The sequence below is a fragment of the Suncus etruscus genome, chromosome 7 (assembly GCF_024139225.1).
Source record: "Suncus etruscus isolate mSunEtr1 chromosome 7, mSunEtr1.pri.cur, whole genome shotgun sequence".
In the NCBI taxonomy this organism is placed as follows: domain Eukaryota; kingdom Metazoa; phylum Chordata; class Mammalia; order Eulipotyphla; family Soricidae; genus Suncus; species Suncus etruscus.
Genome location: NC_064854.1, coordinates 106,125,483 through 106,146,227, shown reverse-complemented (window position 1 = coordinate 106,146,227; position 20,745 = coordinate 106,125,483). Strand labels below are relative to the sequence as shown.

The 20,745-nt window shown below is 34.8% G+C and overlaps 1 protein-coding gene across 1 annotated transcript in view; it reads right to left on the bottom strand.

The window, feature by feature from the left end:
* The window catches only part of SUCLG2 (succinate-CoA ligase GDP-forming subunit beta), a 318,225-nt gene that overhangs the window by 154,950 nt on the left and 142,530 nt on the right, over window positions 1–20,745 (bottom strand). The window contains exons 4-7 of the mRNA XM_049777671.1: window positions 8,492–8,591; window positions 6,928–7,018; window positions 2,051–2,203; window positions 472–561 (exon numbers count right to left, since the gene is read on the bottom strand). Coding sequence (XP_049633628.1) covers window positions 472–561; window positions 2,051–2,203; window positions 6,928–7,018; window positions 8,492–8,591 — 434 coding nt within the window. The remainder of the gene's footprint in view (window positions 1–471; window positions 562–2,050; window positions 2,204–6,927; window positions 7,019–8,491; window positions 8,592–20,745) is intronic.

Below are 20,745 nucleotides of genomic sequence, written 5' to 3'. Positions count from 1 at the left end.
ACCTTTCTAAAAAAAACACTAAACTTCCATTTTCAGACATCAATCCTCACAAAACCTCTAGGTCAAAATTTCATCTTACCATTTAACAGATAAGTAATCTGATATTCAAATGGGCCAATATCTTGGATAGTAAGATCAGAATTCAAATTCAGGACTGCCTGACTCTATAGTATTTACTTCTGAATTATGTCCCACTTATTTTATGGGGTGGAATTATATAGCTACAGAAAATTTAAAACCAATATTATACAAAGTACACATACCATATGTGATATATATTCACACATACATGCACGTCACTGCATAAACATGACAAATATTTTAAATCAAAAGAAATCTTCACTAATAATGAGAAAGTTTTTATTACAAACAATAATTATGCTTCCTGGCATACACAAAATTAGAGGAAATTATGCAAGCACCCAATTTCTGAAACCAGTCTGGCATATTGCTCTCCAATTGTTCATGTACCTGGGTTTTCAAATTTCCAAGGAAACCTAAATTTTCTGCCATACGTTGAGCTTGGCTGTCCTTTATCCCTTCAATAATGTCAATTTGCTCCTAGAAAAAAAAATGAATCAAATAAACAAAATTTAGAGTGACAATCAAGCAAGAAGAATTAAAACCTAAAGAGAAAATGCTTAGCATTAATTTGCAAATAAGTAATTAAAGTGTGGCACTGTTCCAAGATTTCTAAGATAGGCTACTATACTGCCTATAGGGTATGTTTTAATTAGCAGACCATCTATAAAGAAGCCTTTCTAAAACTATACAGTTCTTCAGGATGGCATGCTGACAAGACAATCGGATGCCAGTTTTCACTTTTAATTACCCTACAGATGGCACAGAAGAATATTTAGTCAGTTAATTTTTATGACATCTTTTGGAAAGCTTCCAAAGTATGATTTTTCTGCCTAATATTACTGTTAAGTTTGGAGCTTGACATACTTAGCTTAAATATTACCTGATGTTTAAAACATTCTATTGATGGTGACAATTATTAATAATAACTAGGTCTCTCTACAAAGTGGCATTTTCCCTAAGATATGAAGCTGTGGCGTATACATTATTTCATGCATTCTATTTATACAAGTAATAGCTTTATTTTAAAACATTAATTTTGAAAATGACAAGATATTCAAAATAACTCATAAAGTCACAACTTAATTTTCAAGGAAGTTTAATATATAATATTGGTCAAAATATTTTTAAAGTTAATCATCAAAGATTTTTGTACCTAATCTAAATAAAGAGGTTCCAGAAGTCAAATTCCCACTATTTAAAAGAAAAAAATTATTAATAGAAATATTGAGCATTTCCACTAAATAATTTTAATGTGATTTTTTTGATACAATAAATACAGAACTGATAACTGGAACTGCAGTTCTGAAGACTTCGTATATTCTTCTTTCAGCTAAGTAGGTTGAGAAGCACTTTATACAAATCACATCACTTAATTCACACAATTCTATGGGTAGAAATCACTTCCATTTTCTTTCTACTGGTTCAAAATATTAAGTTTAGCAACAATGAAAAACTTGCTGACTTTAGATATTTCAGATTAGAATCTAAACTTAAAGTCAGTAGAAGGGAGAAAAATCTATAGGACTGAAATAAAAAAGTAGAAGTTAGAAATTAGAGGACTCTCCCTCAGTAATACTTCAAAGCACATCTAGCCCACTTCTAGATTCCCAGAATCCCAGTGTTCATGTACACTGATAAGTGGGCACAGTTTTTCAAGAAGAAATGAACATATCATAATATTCTCCCACTGACTAAATCTTACGGTAATTCAGGTCGTGGAAAGGAACAAAAAGGAAGGAAACAGATAACATGAAAGGGAAAGAAAAGGAAAAAAAATATCTTGAATAGTAATTTGCTTCAATTCTATCTTACTTTTAACTCCATACGTGAAAGAATATAGACTCGGTATCTTTATGCCGTAAGCTTCATAAACAGATGTATTGCTGCCAGCCTAATTCCACACACTAAATCTTGAACTGCTTTCAGAAACCATTAACATACTAAGTACACAGAAATCTACACATACCTTAAAAATAAGTTCTGGATTTGAAGCTGCCACTTCCTCTATGTCAACACCCCCCTGAGGGCTGCCCACCAGTACAGGACCATTACATGATCTGTCCATTAGAATTGCCAGGTAGGTTTCTCTGGAAATGTCCAAGGCCTCAGCAACCATCACCTACCACATTAGTGAGAAAGTCAAATTAATTCAACATCGAACTGATTTCCACTTGGAAATCTATACAAACTGGCTATACAAATCAAACAGCTTCATTTTCAGGTTCTTTAGAACTAAGGAATTAGCATCCAGAGGTCTCAGAGTGCTGCTCTCATGGTGCACAATGCCCATTTTCACCTCCTTAATTGATTCTGTTAACTTGATCAAGTGACAGGTATTAGGTTTGCCTCAAGGAACCACTACTCTAATCTGTTTTTTTTTCCTTTATTAAGAAACCCTGACACTTAAGAAAAACCCAGGGAAACAGCTGTTATTTTGAGACATTGACAGTACATATGTATGTATAAAATCACTCACTGATTTCCCTCAGATTGTACTGAAAAGAAAAAAACAAGTTTGATTGCCAAAGAAGGCTTCTTTTTACAGTATGTCTGATATGTCATGTGTTTGCATACTTCTGGTTCTTGGATCACTGTACTTTTATTTCATTCTATGCTTTCTTTAAAATTGCAAACATAATATTTGCTCCTTTAACATAAAGCAAATAATCTCAAAAAATATAAAGATAGTCAAAGTAGCCCTGAGATGCAAATACTTGGGCCTCAGCAGTTAGGATGATCATAAATCTATATGGAATTATTGAAAGGATTAATAAAAGATAGCCCTTGCTTCCTGGAAAATCCAGTCAACTGTGAGGACTCTGATCCAGCAAATGAGAAATGGATAGAAAGATTCTATCCTTTACTCACTGCCTCCTTTTGGGTCCTTTGTTCTTAAACTTCAGAAATTATATGCAGAGACAACAGAACTTTTAAGTCTCTAAATCTATTTAGTCTTTATGTCTGAGATGACTATAGTAATATAATCACCTTGCATAGGTATTGTATAACTTAAATACCTTACTATTATTTTTTGTTTATTTTTTGTTTTCTGTTTTTGTTTTGGGGTCACACTCAATGGTGCTTAGGACTTACTCCTGCTCTCCTCACTTATCACTACTGGAAGCAATGAGGGATTGATCATATGGAATGTCAGGCTAGAACACAGGTGGACTAGATACAAAGAAAGTGTTTTTACCTGGTGTACTATCTCTCTTGCCCCAAAATACCAAAGAAATCCTTATATTACTACAACTTGGATATCCAACGAAGTTCTTTTCCTTTTACTGTGAACATACAGTACTTATAGGTCAATATTTATTTAATCATGTACTTACTGATATTCATGTGGACTTTGATTTTTCTTCAACGTTACTTCTGTGATACTTCAGCACATTACAGTATGACTTTCATGTACTTTTACATTCCCTAACAAATCTAGAAGTAATCTAAAAATAGTAAGGTTTGAAATAAAAATCCTTATACTTAAGATTGTTCACAAGTACTAATCAAGATGCCCTAGAGGATGTCATATCAATTCATTCTCCAAAAAAATGGTAAATAAGAAAAAATAACTCCTGCATTTTTTTTAATTTTTCTTTGAGTCACTCCCAGCAGCAGGCATACTTGCACCTGGTTCTATGCACAAGGGCCATCACTGGTGTTCCTCACAGGGCCATTTGTAGTACTAGGGATCACCTAAGCACATATCTTAATCCCTGTGCTCTCTCCAATTAATATTGGGTGATTTTTATAATAGCTAAAATTTATAATTGGTAGCAAAAATACAAATTATAAGAACTTATATTCCATTTTTTCCCTAAAAATAGCTTAGGGCTAATTTATACCAAGAATATTTTGAGTTAAATAGCATTTATTACTAGATAAGAAGATGCTCCAGAAACAATAAATTTAAGCCATATGAAATAGGAAAAACATATCTAAGAAAACTATAACACAGTAAATATATAATAGTTTTTCAAGTGTTTATGGAACTTATAACCAAATAAAAACTCTGATGACAGAATTGAGATTACCAAGTGGGGATGAGAGACTGCTGAAAGGTCCTGAATATGGGAGTAGAGAACGAATGACACCTTGGTTGCTGTGGAAGTAGTATGGTAATGCAATACCCCTAAAATATGAAAAGATGCCCACAGATTTTTATAATAAATGGTACAATCTCATGAAAATGTATGAAAGATTTCTTTGTACACAGCAATCACGATTTTCACAGAACCATTCGAAACTCAACTTCACTTTCTAATACAGAGCTAGTCTAGTTAACAAGATTTAACGACTTACAGTAGTTATTCTTAGAAGTTACACAACATTATAACTTTTTAGGATAAGTGTCATTCAAGAGTCCTATTCTTAATCTTCTAAAATGTTGACAGATGTGTTCTGCATTCCATCAAGTTTCTATTTGCAAAGACCAGCTGCTGTCTCAAATAGTTCCTGCTTGGTAGAAATAATGCAGCACTCTTACGGAAAACATGCCCAAGAAAATGATGGTTATTGAGAGATAGTGGGTAAAGCTTAATTTTTAGACATTTTAGGACAACTAAATGACCCACAATGTAAGACTATCTTATGACCCATATAGAAAGAATTTAAGTGGGCTCTATCAATATTCATCCATGATAAGCTCAGTTAGTTACACACCTTTCAAATGCATCATGTGTGATTGACACAAAGAATATCATCTATAAAACCTTTGTACTTTGGAGTTTTCCAGTAAAAAATGCTTCCCACATGCTTTAGCCTATTTGGCCACTGAATTCACTTTGCTTTCTAGTGTAGTGTTACTTAAATTATAGTCTGTGAGTGAGTGCCAGTGGACAAATTATTTGTAACAGGACTTTTATCAGTTCAGATTAAATGTATCTCTTAGTGAAGAAGTAACAGTCAGTGGCACTAAATCATGGGGCACATAATGAGTATTTTCTCACCTCCCCAATTACTACCTCAAGGACTATTTCACACATAGATTTAGGAAGAACAAAGCCAATGTTTAAAATGTATGTCTGAGTTTAAAAGTTGTTCAAGTAAATTAAAAATCTAAAATCCCAATAATAAATAGATTACTGAGAGACACCTAATATTTATTTCCTTATTAAAACTGTTCCTTAAATTTGATATAATGTCATGGTTATATAAATGTATTATATAAATTAGGACAATACGTGACAAACATTTTTGGGTGATAAGAATATAAAGAACGTTATATTTTTGTCTTTTTTTGTTACTAAAATTTTTTAATATCAAATAAATATGTTAATCACTGTAAAATATGAAAAAGATTTCTCAAAAATAAAGCTCTCTGGTACTTTCCTGGCAATGGCTCAATTTACAAGAATGCACTTATCTTTCAGGAACCTATCTAGGAACTAATTTTATGCATTTCCATAGAGCTCGAAAATGCTTTGCATATTTTATGTACTTTTTATAAAATATCACAAACTCTAATCTAAAGTCTCATGTGTCCATATAAAAGAACAGATTCCTATAAATAAAAATACTAATTACATCCTCTGTGGACAAATTTGGAAGAACTTACAGAGATAAAGGCTCATAAGCAGATTTAAAAGGGAAATAAAAATGCTCTGCTGGGCTGAACAAAAAACAAACAAACAAAAAGAAAAGATGTTTATGTTTTAGACCATTTGTGTCTTTACCTGATAACCAGTTTCTCTGCTTCCTCAACATTTAATAAGCTTTTGTATTCTTGGCATATAGGAGCAAATGACCCAACAGTACTTCCGTCTTCCTCCTGCTCAATGTCTTTTTGGGATGAGGACAGACTGCCCCATAAGAAATACTAAGAATGAGCTGCTGGTGTGTGTGTGTGTGTGTGTGTGTGTGTGTGTGTGTGTGTGTGTGTGTTTATTTTCAGCTTTATCAAAAAGTTTCCATAAAACTCCCTCTAAGAAATAAAACAATGGGCTGCACTTCAGTGTCCCCAAACATAGCATAATTCTGTGGAAAACAAAATTCTGTGATTCTGTCCCAACACTGAGCACAAACTCACTATTATGATGGGCCTTTCCTAACAAAGTTTTCTCCTGGGTCTCAGGTATATGACCCACAGAGGTACACACAGAGGCCAAAGGTTTAGAGGATCCCACTTCTAAATTAATAATCAGTTGACTTGAACAAGGGCCCTTTATTCTTTTCTGACACTAAATCTTCTGAAGGGCAGAATAAAAATAAACATGCTAATAAGAGGGAGAACTAGACTACGTCCTAAGCTCTGCCATTTATAATTTGAGAAGACGGCAGGCCAATAAATGCTACCCTCCTTAAGTTTATGATGTGTCTTTGCAAAAGTATGCAACTTCTACTTATTAGGATGGCCCAAAGACATCAATGATAAAACTACTCTTGGAGTATTGATGACAAAGATAAAAATAGCAATCCAAATTAGGAGAGAGAGACACATACAATTATAGCAGGCCATTGTGATTCAAAACATGAGGGTGGGTTGTGAAACAATAGGGAATAGCATTGCTAAATATGAGCTCTCAGACTAAACACTGGTTAGCCTTATATAGTCTGTGTGTTTGTACATGTGGTTATGTGTGTGAAAGAATTATGAATTAGAAAGTTCTGCTTTTCACCCCTCCACCATTACTACATGCTCATGAGACTAATATTACTTTATTGAAATTTTCTTTATCCTCAAAGTCATGAATGTCTGTAGTAATAATATATTATAGAGCTTTGATAAAGAAAATATCACTTAACTATGTATGTATCATTGCATCACTGTTATGTCAAAATAGAAATATGAACATAGCTGCTTTTGTCCGACAAAACCATAACACACAATCTATGCATTATTACCTTGTTAACCTTCACACCTTCTTTTGGAGTTTGTTTAGTTGCTAGAGTATACCCAATCATCTGTTTAGCCAGTTCTTCCACCACTTTTGGACTAAGGAAGAGAGAGAACATAAAAAAGAAAAATATAAATAAATGTCAATGCTACAGATAAAAATGTTAAAGCAGTGTGGAGTTTGGCCTCAGGTGCACATGGGGTAGGGTCTACCTTCCAAGTATCTCTGTGAGAATGTGCAGGGACCATTGTGCACAATGTGTCTATTTGTAGTGCCCTGAAACAGTTTCTTCTATCAGGCCCTACCTGTAGAAGCTACAGGGTATTCATGATCATATTTAAAAGACTCAGTGGGAAAAAAAGATAAGGAGGGATAAAGAAGAGACAGGGGCTGAAAGGCAGGGGAGAAGGGAGAATGGGGAGAGGGAGTAACAAGAGCAGAGAAGAAAGGGAGAGAAGAAAGAATTATATCCTCTTACAAGCTACAGAAACCGTAGAGACAATTCTAGAATACATATTAGACTTATATCCAAGTTGAATAACAAACATTGATGGCAGGAAATTTGGAAAGTGCAGAGAATACTCACTTAATGTAGTCAATAGTTTCTTGGAAACTGCTGCTTAAAGCAAAATAATCTAACAAAACCAATTTTCTCATAGGTCAGTTGATAGAAACAAGACAGAAAATATCAACAAATTCAAAATAAAGATGCTAAAACCCTTCCACTATTCAATAGTTATTTGTATTCATTCCCAACCCACTTATTCCAGGTCTGCGGCTCAGGTAGTGGATCGTATCTTGGCAGGTGACTCAAAGCATAAGACAGCACCCAGTATAAATAAAATTTTATTTCAGGGCACTACAAATAGACACATTGTGCACAATGCTCCCTGCATACTCTCACAGAGACTTCTGGAATATGTCAAAGAGCTTCACATGTCCACCTTCAGGAAGTGGGTGATCCCTGAAGTAGTCAGAGCAACCCAGAGACAAGTGGAAACCGCAAACTCCACACAGACCATGGTACCATTGGGGATGGACTGCTTTCTTCTCATGAACATTCTGTTTGAAGAAAATCATTGCACAAAGGCAAATGCTCTTTTGATGAGGAAGATACTAGAGGGCATCTTTTTGAAAGCATATCATGAAAAAAGGAGAGGGGAGGAAAGCATCTGTGACAGGACAATCCGTATTTTCAGCCACACCGAGAGGAAGGCATGGACTGTGTGATGGGAGGGATAGCAAAACCATTGCAGTGTATAACCAGGGGGAGCAGGTGGGAAAGGCTTTCATTTGTAAGTGGTATTATTTCCAACATTTACGAAGGTTTCTTGATTGCCTAGGGGGAAAAGCTTGTAAAATTTTTCACCAAAAAGTGAAGAAAGAATCTTTTCAGGGATCAGAAAATACACTGGGGGACTGCCGAAGAACTCTGCCTCTAATACATATTTTCATCTCGGGAGCCCCTGCTCCTTCCCCTCTTTGAGCAGTCTCCCTCACTGATTCTTTCCGATAGCACTAAGGTTTTCCATAACTACTTGGCACAAGGATCAATCAACCCTCAGACTCACTCTTTTGTTAAATGAACTCCTCCTTTCAAACCACTGCTGAAGACTCCTTTTCCTCTTCCTCCAGCTAAGATCTGGGCTTTTAAAACAATTTCTTTTGCATCTAGAAAAAAAAAGTTCAAGAATGAGTAGTTTACTTTTTTATATATTTTAAACAATAAGGAATTCTTAAAGATAAAACTTCAGATAACTGCTCAAAGTAGTAAACATTTTTCAAACTTTAAAAGCAAAGACAATAAAGAACTAACTTCATGTGTTCTTCACCAGCACTGCCAAAAAAAAAAAAAAAAAAAAACGACAACAACTCAGATAACATTTTTATATATAAAATCTGTGTTTAAGCACCATGATTACACGCATGATTGTAGTTGGGTTTCAGTCATAAACATTTAAAGTCAAAAAGATAGTACAGGTTAGGGCATTTGTCTTCCATACACATGACCTGGATTTAATTCCAAGTATGTAAAATGGTCCTTAAGGCCCACCAGGCTTGATTTCTGCTTACAGAGTTACATAAAGCCTTGAGCACCACCAGGTATGGTATTTAAACAAAACAAACATCTCAAAAGCTTAAAAGTAATGTTTTTTTTTTCCAAGACATTACCAGTTGAATTCACATTCCACAATCCCAAAGGAAAGTGAGGCATACATTCCATCATTCTTTTGTGTGTCAGAAGATACAAAAATAATCCAGGCTAGAGGGATTGATTTTGGGGGTTACTGATGCTCAATTGTGGCCAAAACACCAATCATTTGCCTTTGAAAACTCACGGAAATAAATAACCTACCAGCCCTTTAGTAAAGGCAAAACTGGTTCATGTGGGAAAAAAGTTTCAAGGAAGTTGTTCACAACTTTCTTCTTAGAAGCCAATATTTTCTGAGTTGTTGCTCTATATATTGATAGGGCTGGTAAGAGAAGAGGAAATGGATTCTGACTAAAAGCAAGTAATAATTTTAAAATGTTGGCAGAGTAAATAAAACCTCTCAGGGGAAAGTGCTTGAGGAATTTTCTTTTCTAGACACAGGGAAGACAAAACAGTCTGTTCTTGAACTTTGAAGGAGAATCAAAAGCTCAAATGAGTGCAAAACCCTATTAAGAAAGCTGGGTCTGTGAAAGCAGTTCAAGACACATATTCAGCTTTAAGCTTTATGGGATATTTCCCTTCCTGAGGAGAGAACAAGGTGGAGAGGGAATGAGTGATGAAGAGGGGGAAATCAAAAGAGAAAGACAGAAAAGCAGAAGAACAGATAATAATACAGCATCCTCTAAATCACATATATTTAATAAACAAAATAGGTCTTGAAATCAAAGTTAGCAAGCTATGTTTCTGATTAACTTTGAGTAGAAAACAAAAACAAAATCCAGAAACAAAAAAGAAAATTAGGAGATAGTACAAATGCTGTTTCAGTCTTCAGAATCACATGGTCAAGAAGCATCAACAGATGGGAGTCCTGAAGGTTTAAGTAGCCCAAGTAATCATTTTGGACACAAAGAACTGGAGCATCACAACATCCTGTGGCCTTTAGATCTGACCCAACTTCTGACCCAATGGACCCATCCTATGGTTAGGAGTGATTTCTGAGTGCAAAGTCAGGATTAACCTCTAAGCATTGCCAGGTGTGACCCAAAAGCAAACAGACAAAAATATTTCCATAATGAGTTGCAAACCTGTGGAATGTAAAGAATCAAATTAAATCATTACTAGTTAGCAGAGATGGTGATAAAAATTAAAAATACTGGGGGGGCCCGAGGAACAGTACAGAGGCTATTAGTCTCAAAAGCAAATTCCTGGCATCCCATATGATTTGAATATGATCCTGGTACATCTGCTATGATTACTGATGTCCCAGCAATGTATAGTCTGTGCATGTATGTATTGATAGCACAACAAAAAAGGCACATGACCCTGCGAATATCAGAACTAACAAGATGTGTGTAAGCACCATGATGGTCAGGTAGTTTAGACCTGGTGAGTGCCTCAATAACCTCAGCAAGAATCACAAGAGCAAAGTGTGTGTCAACTAAAATACAAGGCAAGGGTCAAGCACAAGTACTAGCTCTGCAATCATAGGAGTACAGTCCTCATTGAGTATCAAAATCAGCCCAATGAAATGTGTCAGCTCTGCAACCTTATAGGCAAACCCAGCTGAGTATCACAGCTAAAATGTGGATGTTCCAAATAGTCAGGGAAGTCTGCAACTCCTGGTCATGACAAAAGAGCAAAGAATGTAGGAGCCATGGGAAATAAAACAAATTGGATATTATCTACCACTTATGTAAGGTGTAGTTCTGGAAGTGTTGACTATTTCTTATATTATTAGCCTGTTATTGTTTCGATTCATAGGCAAGGCAACATGACAGGTTTCAAGCAGAGATAGTCCTTGGTTTTTTCATGAAAATAATGTGAGCTATACTAACTTATTATTCTTTTTTTTCTTTTTCTTTTTCTTTTTTTTGTTTTTGGGTCACACCCAGCAGCATTCAGAAGTTACTCCTTGCTCTATGTTCAGAAATCACTCCTGGTAGGCTTTGGGGGGTCATATGGGATGCCGGGATTTGAAACACTGTCCTTCTGCATGAAAGGCAAATGCCTTACCTCCATGCTATCTCTCGGACCCCTACTAACTGATTTTTTTTATCTCCTTAACTTCTTAAACACAAAAATCAGGGTTCCAGGGGCCAAAGGGGTTATTTAGTGGTAAGACATTTGTCTTCCATTAGGCCAACCTTAATTTGATTCCTTGGCACCCCATTAGGACTCCAAAGTCCTTTCATAATTTATTCCAGAATGTAGAGCTAGAGCAATCCCTCAGAATTTCCAAGTGCAGTCCAAAAACTGAAAAAGGGGTCAGAGTGATAGCACAGCAATAGGGCATTTGCCTTGCACGCAGCTGACCCACGATGGACCTGGGTTTGATCCTCAATGTCCCATATGATCCCCTGAACCAGGAGCAATTTCTGACTACATAGCCAGGAGTAACCCTCGAATGTGACCAGTTGTGGCTCAAAAATCAAACAAACAAATAAAACACCCTGAAACAACAAATCCAGTAAAACAAAACAAGGTTCAGTTTTCTTAAAAACAAAATTCAATGCTATTATTATTTTTCTTTTTGTTTTAAGCTACTCAAGGCTTACTTGTAGTTCTGCATACTTAGGGATCACTCCTAGGTTTAGGGGATCATATGGGTGATCAGGGATCGAATCCAGGTCAGTTATGTGCAATGCAAGCTCCCTACTTGCTGTATCAATCTGCTGTATTATCTCTCCAGCCTACACTATTACTCTTAATGCCCTAACAATTTCTGTTCCCAGACCACAAATCATCACACTATGTATCAGTCAAATTCTATCTTACAATAAAATGGTTTTCATCAAACAGAGCAACTGATGACTATTCATTAAAAACACACCAGGAAAAAGAAGTAAGTAAAACAAACACATCACTTATTTAGATTTCTGAATGTAAGATTAGCTGTGATAGTGTAACTAGGAATTTGGCCAACTTCAGTTAAAATGTCTAACTCTACCCATCACTTTTAACACAACAAAAATTAGCTTGAGAAAGTAAAGTTGTAAGCCTGCTTGTAAAATGGTCAAATAATGATTTAGGATAAGATAAAGAATCAATTGAAAAGTAGATATTATTATGTAAAAAACTGGTACATAAAAATTATAAAGATTATATAAATTATAATTTAATGAAGTTTATCAATTACTTTCACAGTGACATATTCAAAAATATCAAAATAATCATTTTTACTGGTGCTTAACTTTTAAATGTGGCCAGTTTATCACACTTCAAAGTCTTTAAAAAGAACAAGCAACATTCAGTCTACTGACATTTTTTTTTTATATGTTATCTTGCCAAACTTTCCAAAAATAGGACTTGAAAGTTTGGCAGACTAGCTAATTGAGTATTGTTATTTAACAGCACATAGGTTTGATGAAAACAGTGTGGGCACTAACCATCAAAATTCATAAACAGTTATGACTTTAAGAAAGTATTGTAGGGACCCAGCGTGGTGGCGCAACAGTAGGGCTTTTGCCTTGCATGCAGCTGACCTTGGATGGACCGCAGTTAGATCCCCCAGGGTCCCATATAGTCCCCCAAGTGAGGAGTGATTACTGAAAGCAGAGCCAGGAGTAACCGCTGAGCATCACAGGGTGTGACCCAAAAAATAAAGAACAAAAAACAAAAAAGAAACTATTGTCAAATATTTCTCTAATTATCTTTTAAAGGTGCACCATAACTTTAGAATCGTGTCCATGACAAAATAAGCACCCTTTTCAGAACCTATGAAACAATATAGTGTGGCAGACATAAAAACTGGGAAGAAGAATAATATAAAATATTAAACAGGAGACTTCTGCAACATTTGACCTACACTCTAGGTCAAAATAAGTATCCTAAAATCATTTTTTATGGATTTAAAATGCAAAGTCAGTAAAACATATTCTGGAGGTAAATCACATCAAGTAATTTAATTACGTAGTTGTTTTCTCAAGTGCTGAAAATGAAGTGCCCCAATCCTATGGAAGAGTAGACTTTTCATTCAGTATTAACCAAGTTGACTCATTCTTAATGCCACTGTTTTCATCTTATTTAAAGACACGATTCCTATTGAATTCACATCAACATCGAGTTGGTTTTTATTTTGTTTTTAATGATTCTTCATGAGTTGTTTTATGTTTAATTTTGGGCTACACCTAAGTGTTTAGGGTTTAGTCCTGGCTTTGTGCTCAGAGAAAACTCCTGGCTGGCTCAGAAGACCACATGTTATACAGGGACTCAATTCTGGACTGGGTGAGCACCTGACCTACTGTTCTATCTCTGAACCTTCTTTTATGTTTCTTGCTTACATCCTTATTCAACAAAGAATCACAAAAATTTTCCCACACCAAAATAACTGTTTTTGTCTGAGTATATATGATTACTTAACTATAATTTATTCAAAAGACTAGGAGACCTACTCTAATAGATTTAATATAAAAAGAAACTGCACCTATACAATGTTAACTGTACTCTATGTAATACCCAAGTCTGTATTATTCCAAATCCCATGCTCATATTTATCAGTAATTATGTAGCTTAGACACATAATAGTCACTTAATTTATTCCTTTTCTGAGAAAAGAAAAGAAGCAGTGCTTATGACTAAGATGCCACTGCATTTTATAGGAATCAGTTGTCTATAATATATCTATTATGTATATCACTGATTATATTAATGAGGAAAGCTACTGTAAAAATCATGTCACAAATTTATATATAAGATTCTGCATACTTGGCTAATTATAAAAACAATATGTAAACTCTTTTAGATAACCTTAAATAAAATAAAGCCCACACCATGGTCCTACTCTACTCTAATAGTTAAATTAAAATTATGGTTTCCTCAAGTGTTTTTTCATTTCTTACCACGAGAAAAGTATTATTCTAATTGCAATAATTCTGTTTAAAAATTATTTTTAAAGTCCCAGACCAGTCTGATGCTGAATTAATGAGGATCCCTGGAAGCATTAATGAATCCAAAAGTAAACAAAGCAATAATAATAAAATTCAGTAACTACAGAGTCATTTAAGATAAATGAAATTTTACATTAAATAATCTTTATAAAGCTAGTTAATTTTGATTTCTAGAGGTGGCATTCTGAAATTATATATCTTAATAATGCTGTTTTCAACAACCTTTTTTAAAGTTTAGTGTTGAAATAAATATTCATTTTGTTGAACTGTATTATTTTTGGAGGGTGACTATTATTTTTAATAATATTTTATTTAAACATCTTGATTACAAACATGATTGTGGTTGGTTTTCTGTCATGTAAAGAACACCCCCCCCCAATCACCAGTGCAACTTTTTTTTTTAACTTAGCAGCACTCTTTTAAAAAATCTAATGGTGTATAAGTGAATTGGTAGCCCAAGCATATGGAGACTGCATTCAACTATTACCCACATCTTCCTTCTTGAAATGCATACTTTCAAACTTTTACTCTGGGACATGTACTGTAATTCTCTCTGCCTAGAGAGAATCCTATGCTCTCTAGAGACTTGGACAGGTTACTATCTCTTTCTTTTTCTACTTTTCTTCAGACTTTCTAAATTGAAAATCTTTTACTTTAAAAAATTTGTTACTTTCATAAATGCAAAATGCATTTTGAGCATTGACAGTGAGTTAGACGGTTACTATTATTATCTCTTTCAGGTCAAAAAGTTGTTGGAATTGTGCTTTCCATGGTTCACTAACTAGAACAAAATTGTAATATCTCATTTTCAGTATTATTTCATGATGTAATTTTCAAGCATGAAGATCATTGAGTCTGGCAGAATTCTTTGTTTTTGTTTGATTGTTTTCTTTTGAGGACACACCCAACAGTGCTCAGGGTTGGCTTTACTCTCAGAAATTATTCTTGGTGGTGTTCTAGGGACCATATGGGATGCAAAGGACTGAACCCGGATTGACCAGATGCAAGGCAAGCATACTAAACACTGTATGTCTTTCTGGCCCCAAGGTTCACACAACTCATAATTGAGCATACTCAAATGCATTTTATATTTAACAAAACATAGAAGAAAAGAAAGGAAAGAGGTTGCAAAAAAAGTCTAATGATATTATAGAAAGAAGAATCTATAGAAAGAACAAATTATATGACAAGGAGAAAGTTATATAAGTATCAATTCCTATAGGAAATAAACCAGCATTTATTTTTACTACTACTATTATTTTTATAGTCCAAAATTCAAATTTATAAAAGAAGAAATGTTCATCTTTCATCACCATTTAACAACTCCTGTAAACTCATTTTATTTCCTCAAATTGTAACTAGGTTAATGAGAATAAGATATTACATTGGTTGTTCCATATGTTCAATAGCATCTCTGAGACTGATAATTATTTCAACTTTAAAAATATTTGATATATATTCTCCAATGTTCCAAAAATAGTTTAAAATGTACAAAATATCAAAATTAAACCATTTCAAAATGGGTCACATCGCTTGATTAAATTAGCAGTAGACATAATTGGCTGCCCATCAAAGATTTAAGCAGGACTTAAAGATTTAAGCAGGATTTAACGCAATTTTCAAATATAAGTAAACATAAAACAAGGACCGACTATAAGAAAAGTGTTTTGTGGTACAAGTAGAAATTTATTAGAAATTTGTCTAGGGAAACTATGAATGGGAATTTTAGACTGAAAAGAATTTTATGTAACACCTAAAAACGTTATTTATCTGGGGGTCCTGAGAGATAGCATGGAGATAAGGCATTTGCCTTGCATGCAGAAGGATGGTGGTTTGAATCCCGGCATCCCATATGGTACCCTGAGCCTGCCAGGAGTGATTTCTGAGCATAGAGCCAGGAGTAACCTCTGAGTGCTGCCGGGTGTGACCCAAAAACAAAATATAAATAATTAAACAAAAATAAACCTTTATTTATCTATTTTTATCTGGGGTCCACACTAAGATTGCTCTCAGCAGTAGCACAGTGGGTAGGAGATTTGTCTTGCACACTGACAACCTAAACTCAACCCCTAGCATTCCATATGGTTCCCCAAGTCTTCCAGTAGTGATTTCTTACTGCAGACCTAGGAGTAACCCCTGATCACCGCTGGGTCTGGGTTCTGATCTATATATTTAGATAGATGAAAGATAGATAGATAGACAGACAGACAGACAGACAGATAGACAGACATTCCTAGTAGTATTCATGGAGCCTTAACCCATACCAGGTACCAAGCTAGACTTCCTGCATACAAATAATGTAATCCCACTTGTAGAGCTATCATATTGGCCCTGTTAGGCTTAAATCTTAATTTTTTTTGTTTTTGTTTTGGGGTCACACCTAGCAGAGCTTCGAAGTTACTCCTGGCAGGCTGTATTTTATTTTGTTTTGAGGCTATACCTGGTAGTGTGCAGAGTTTACTCATGGCTGTGTCCAGAATCACTCATGGTAAGCTCATGTTTCATTTATATAGTAATATTACTAAGATTCTGAGACACACCTTCCACCTTCTTGATTACAAATCATTTTTCTGTATTTGATCATTAAAACTCAGTTCTTCTCTGGTCCTCCTCTTGGTAAGAGGTATTTTTCACACGCTATTAATCTAAAATCTGTTTTCAGGCTCTTGACTCTATTTTTGAGGGGACAAAATTGGAGAATGCCCAGCAATATCAGAGGTTATTTCTGGCTCTGCACTCAGGAATCACTCCAGATGGAATGATGGGAATAAAACCTGGGTAAGGGTGTTTGCAAGGCAAGCACTTTACCTGCCTTACTTTCTCTCCTACCCAACTTGACTTTTATTTTTACAAGCCTAATTTTTGAACTACATCACCACAATTTTCCTCTGGTTTTCCCAACTCCAAAATCAAGGAATATCCTGCAGCTGCCTCAAACTGAAGCAGAGAAGCTGAGCCCCCAAGAAAAGAAATCTTTTCTTTTAAAATATAAGAAGCACCTCCACCTGTGCCCCTCAGAATTATCACCCCAGCTGCCCTATAAAAACCTTCCCCACCATATAGTGATCTTACAGGAGCCCATAAAATCTCTCTCCCCAATTTCACTTTCATGGAATGAAACCCATTCTCCAGGCAGATCTGTCTATTTCTAATTGATCAGCTATAAACATCATCTCTCTCACAAACTCTTAAGCACAAAGTAAGTCGAGGACTAAAACTGGACACCTGCTCCACATTCCCGAACAAGTGTTGTTTCCTATAACAAATGATACCAACCCTTGGCAGTTGATGGAACAATTCAGGGGAGAACGATAGTGGTACAATTGGGAGGCATTTTCTACTTGTTCAATCAAAGAAGGTATATTTCTGGGGCTGGAAGAGGATGATTTTTTTTCTTTCAAAGGTGAAATAAGTTTGAGAATCTAGGTTCTAAGGTGAGTAAATGACCTATCAGCCCAAAGCTTTAAGCTTCTTGGTACGGCAATTTTACTTCAATGAACATCAATCTTAGAAATCACATTTCAGTTCACAGCGACTAAAAGTGAAAGATGAAGACAACTAAACTGTGTATTCAGCATGTAGACAATCTGAAATGGGAAAACAAATTTTATATATACAAAATAAAAATACAATTCTATAGCTATATTGACTATGATTAAGTATATCTTTATTGATATGGGGAATGTCCAGATACAGCATAAACTTTGAAAAGAATTTGATTAATATTTAAAATATATTGTGAATATTTATATTCAGAAATTAAAATGGATAGTAACCAACCTATTATGTGAAGTAGAGATTAAAATCAATAATGAAGTCTCTGTGCCTATTTTGGGGGCAAGGGCCCTCCCAGAAATGCTCTAGGCTTACTCCTGACTATGGGCTCATAAACTATTCTCTGTAGGCTTGAGGGGTGATAAGGGATGCTGAGAATTGAACCTGGATCAGCCACATGCAAGGCAATCACTCTACTACTGTGCTATCACTCCAGTTCCTATGTTCCTATTTTTAGTTTTTGTAATTACCGTATGTGACCATAGAACTAATTTAAAATTAATAATTTAAATTTTAATATAAGTACAGGCTGTAATTTAGCATAATCTGTGTTAAATATTGCAATGTTCAATTCTGTGGCTCTTTTCCCCATTTGAGAGAGAGTACAGCAGGTAGGGATCTTGCTTTACACACAGCCATCCTGGGTTTGACCCCTGGCACCTCATATCGTTCCCCAGCTTTGCTAAAAGTGATCCGAGTGAAGAGTCAGGAATAAACTCTCGAGTACCACCAAGTATGGCACCAAAAATAAATAAATATTTTAAATATATACAATCTATTCAATGCCTCAGAATATGGAATCATTAAGTCCTATAATACTAACAGAAAGAAAAATATTTGGCGATTTTATACATTAATTAAACACATAGTTTTTGAGAATTTAAAGACTAAAATATAGCCAAAGTGACTATATTTTGCAATCTTAAAAGTCCAAAAAGAAAAGAGAAACAAATAATCATTGAAAAATATGGATAATGAGAGATTGCAAAGTAAAAAGAAAAAATGATGGTGACAAGTTGGGCAAGAAAAGGAAGGAAAAACCTATAAAGAAAATCTCAGCCCCACAGAGCACTGTTAGAAGTTTGCTAGGTAGAAGATTTAAAGAAACAATTTAGCCAGATGACTTTGCTTTTCTATTTCTATGTGGTTGGCTTTCTTATTTAAATTGGAAATTAAATTGGAAATTTGAAGCACCTCTTCAAATAAACCAATAAAGCATACTGGTATTCAGCACATGGAAAATCCCTCCAATTTGTTATTTCTGATCTTCAGGAGACATCTAGTTATTAAAGTTTATAGCCTTAGATTGAAGATTAGCATAAGAATAGAAAAATACACCCATGGGCCTCTTAGTTGTAGTACCCTAAATGCTTTTAAGATGTCTAGCAATTTCATCTCCATGCTCAGTGAAAGGGTTCTAATCAGAAAAGCTAGCTCTCCAAGCAGGTCTCAAATAACAGCTCCAAAGAGATCTGTGAGATTCCAATTAAGCAGTTGTTTAATAGCAGCAATAATGAAGTCCTGGCCATCCTTTCCAACCTGCAAATTTCTGACTAAAAATCTGCTACAATTTCAAATGCCAGATAGGGAATTCGAAACAATATCTTGATGATACAAATAAAACCCAGGATTTTTTATTTTTCATCTTAAAGTGATAAAACAGTTAATGACACACTGAAGTTGAGTAAAAATCAGGAATACCCTCCTCTAAGAGAGATGAAAATTCTTAGAGCCACTTTCCTATGATACACACATCTACTGAGGTCCAGCATAATTTGTTATGCTACTTTCAAATTGCATTGAGTTTTAAATTGCAATGTCTTGCTCTTTTATTGCCTGTCCTGATCCATTCATTGTACTTGAAATCTGAGCCTATTGCTTGAATGTTAACCACAGTAAAAATTTAAGATTGCATCCTGGAGGTAAAACCTTGTATTTCAAGGAACTAGGAGAGTTCTATTTGTCTGATATTCAGATTGTAAGTTTACTCTTTCCTGGTCATTCTTTCTAGTTTTTCTTTTCCTTATACCTTTCTTTTACTTTTTCCTTTCTACTGTTCACTTTTGCACTCCACTTTCTTTTTTCCAGTTTTCTCTGAAATAATTCCAAGTTATTTAACTGCATGCTCAATTAATTTCAATAGTTTGCTTTCAATATACAGAAAGAAGCACTGACTTCAAATTTTATGTTCCATCCAACGTACCTCCAAAATTTCTAAATACAAAGACTTGTACACTTCAATCACAGTGTAATGCAGTGCTCACAACCTGCGCCATACTTCTGAGGCCACAAAACCTGGACCCATATTCGCAAGTTGTCTTTAGAAAAACTTTGATCATCTTTGAAGCAGTTATACTAGATTATTTTTTCTGCAAATTCCTCCTTTTAGTTTTTTGTTTTTGGTTAGCCTGATTTGAATAAAGAATTCATGCTGGAAAGAGCCAAGTGAGATATTACAAAAATTAAAAATGGGGAATAATTTATTAAAGTCTTATTTTGACAGACTTGCTAAACAGTGAAGTGGTTATGGCACTTTCCTTGCACCTGACTTACCCAGATTCAACTCCCCAAGACCAACCCCAAGTGAGCCCTGAGTGAAAACCCAGGAATAAGCCCTAAGTAACACCAGGCATGGTAATAATAATAATAATAATAATAATAAGTATTATTATTATAAATAAAATAAAAGAATAAATAAAATGCATTTGTTGGAACTAAATAAACTACATTTATTCTTTGGGGTGAACTAATTTGGGGGGACATACATCTCCTGGCAAGATGCTCAAAGTGCCACTTCACAAGGTGAGTACAAGATAGAACACCAATTCTGCTTTGCATGGGTTTCAGCTTTTCGAACTGTCTCCTTGGCCCCTCAAAATAGTTTTTTATTTTAATTTGGAATTATAGCCCCTAAGGCAACATAGTTCCAATTAATTAAGTCTGGTGTCATTTAAATAATTCTGCAATAATATTAATACTGCAGATAAATTCAGTCGATCAACCAAGAATTCCTATAAAATACTCTGAAAATCCAATCACTATAAGGCTTTCAATGCTAAGATCCACATTTAATTATGTACAACTGGTATGCTATCCTATACTTCCCATCCTACTCATTACAGCCCTTCCTTAAAAATATGATCAATAGCTGCTCTACATATTACACTATGTCACAGCACCATAGTAGAGTTTTCTTTTGTTGTTTACTTTAGTTCCCCACAGCAAAATAATA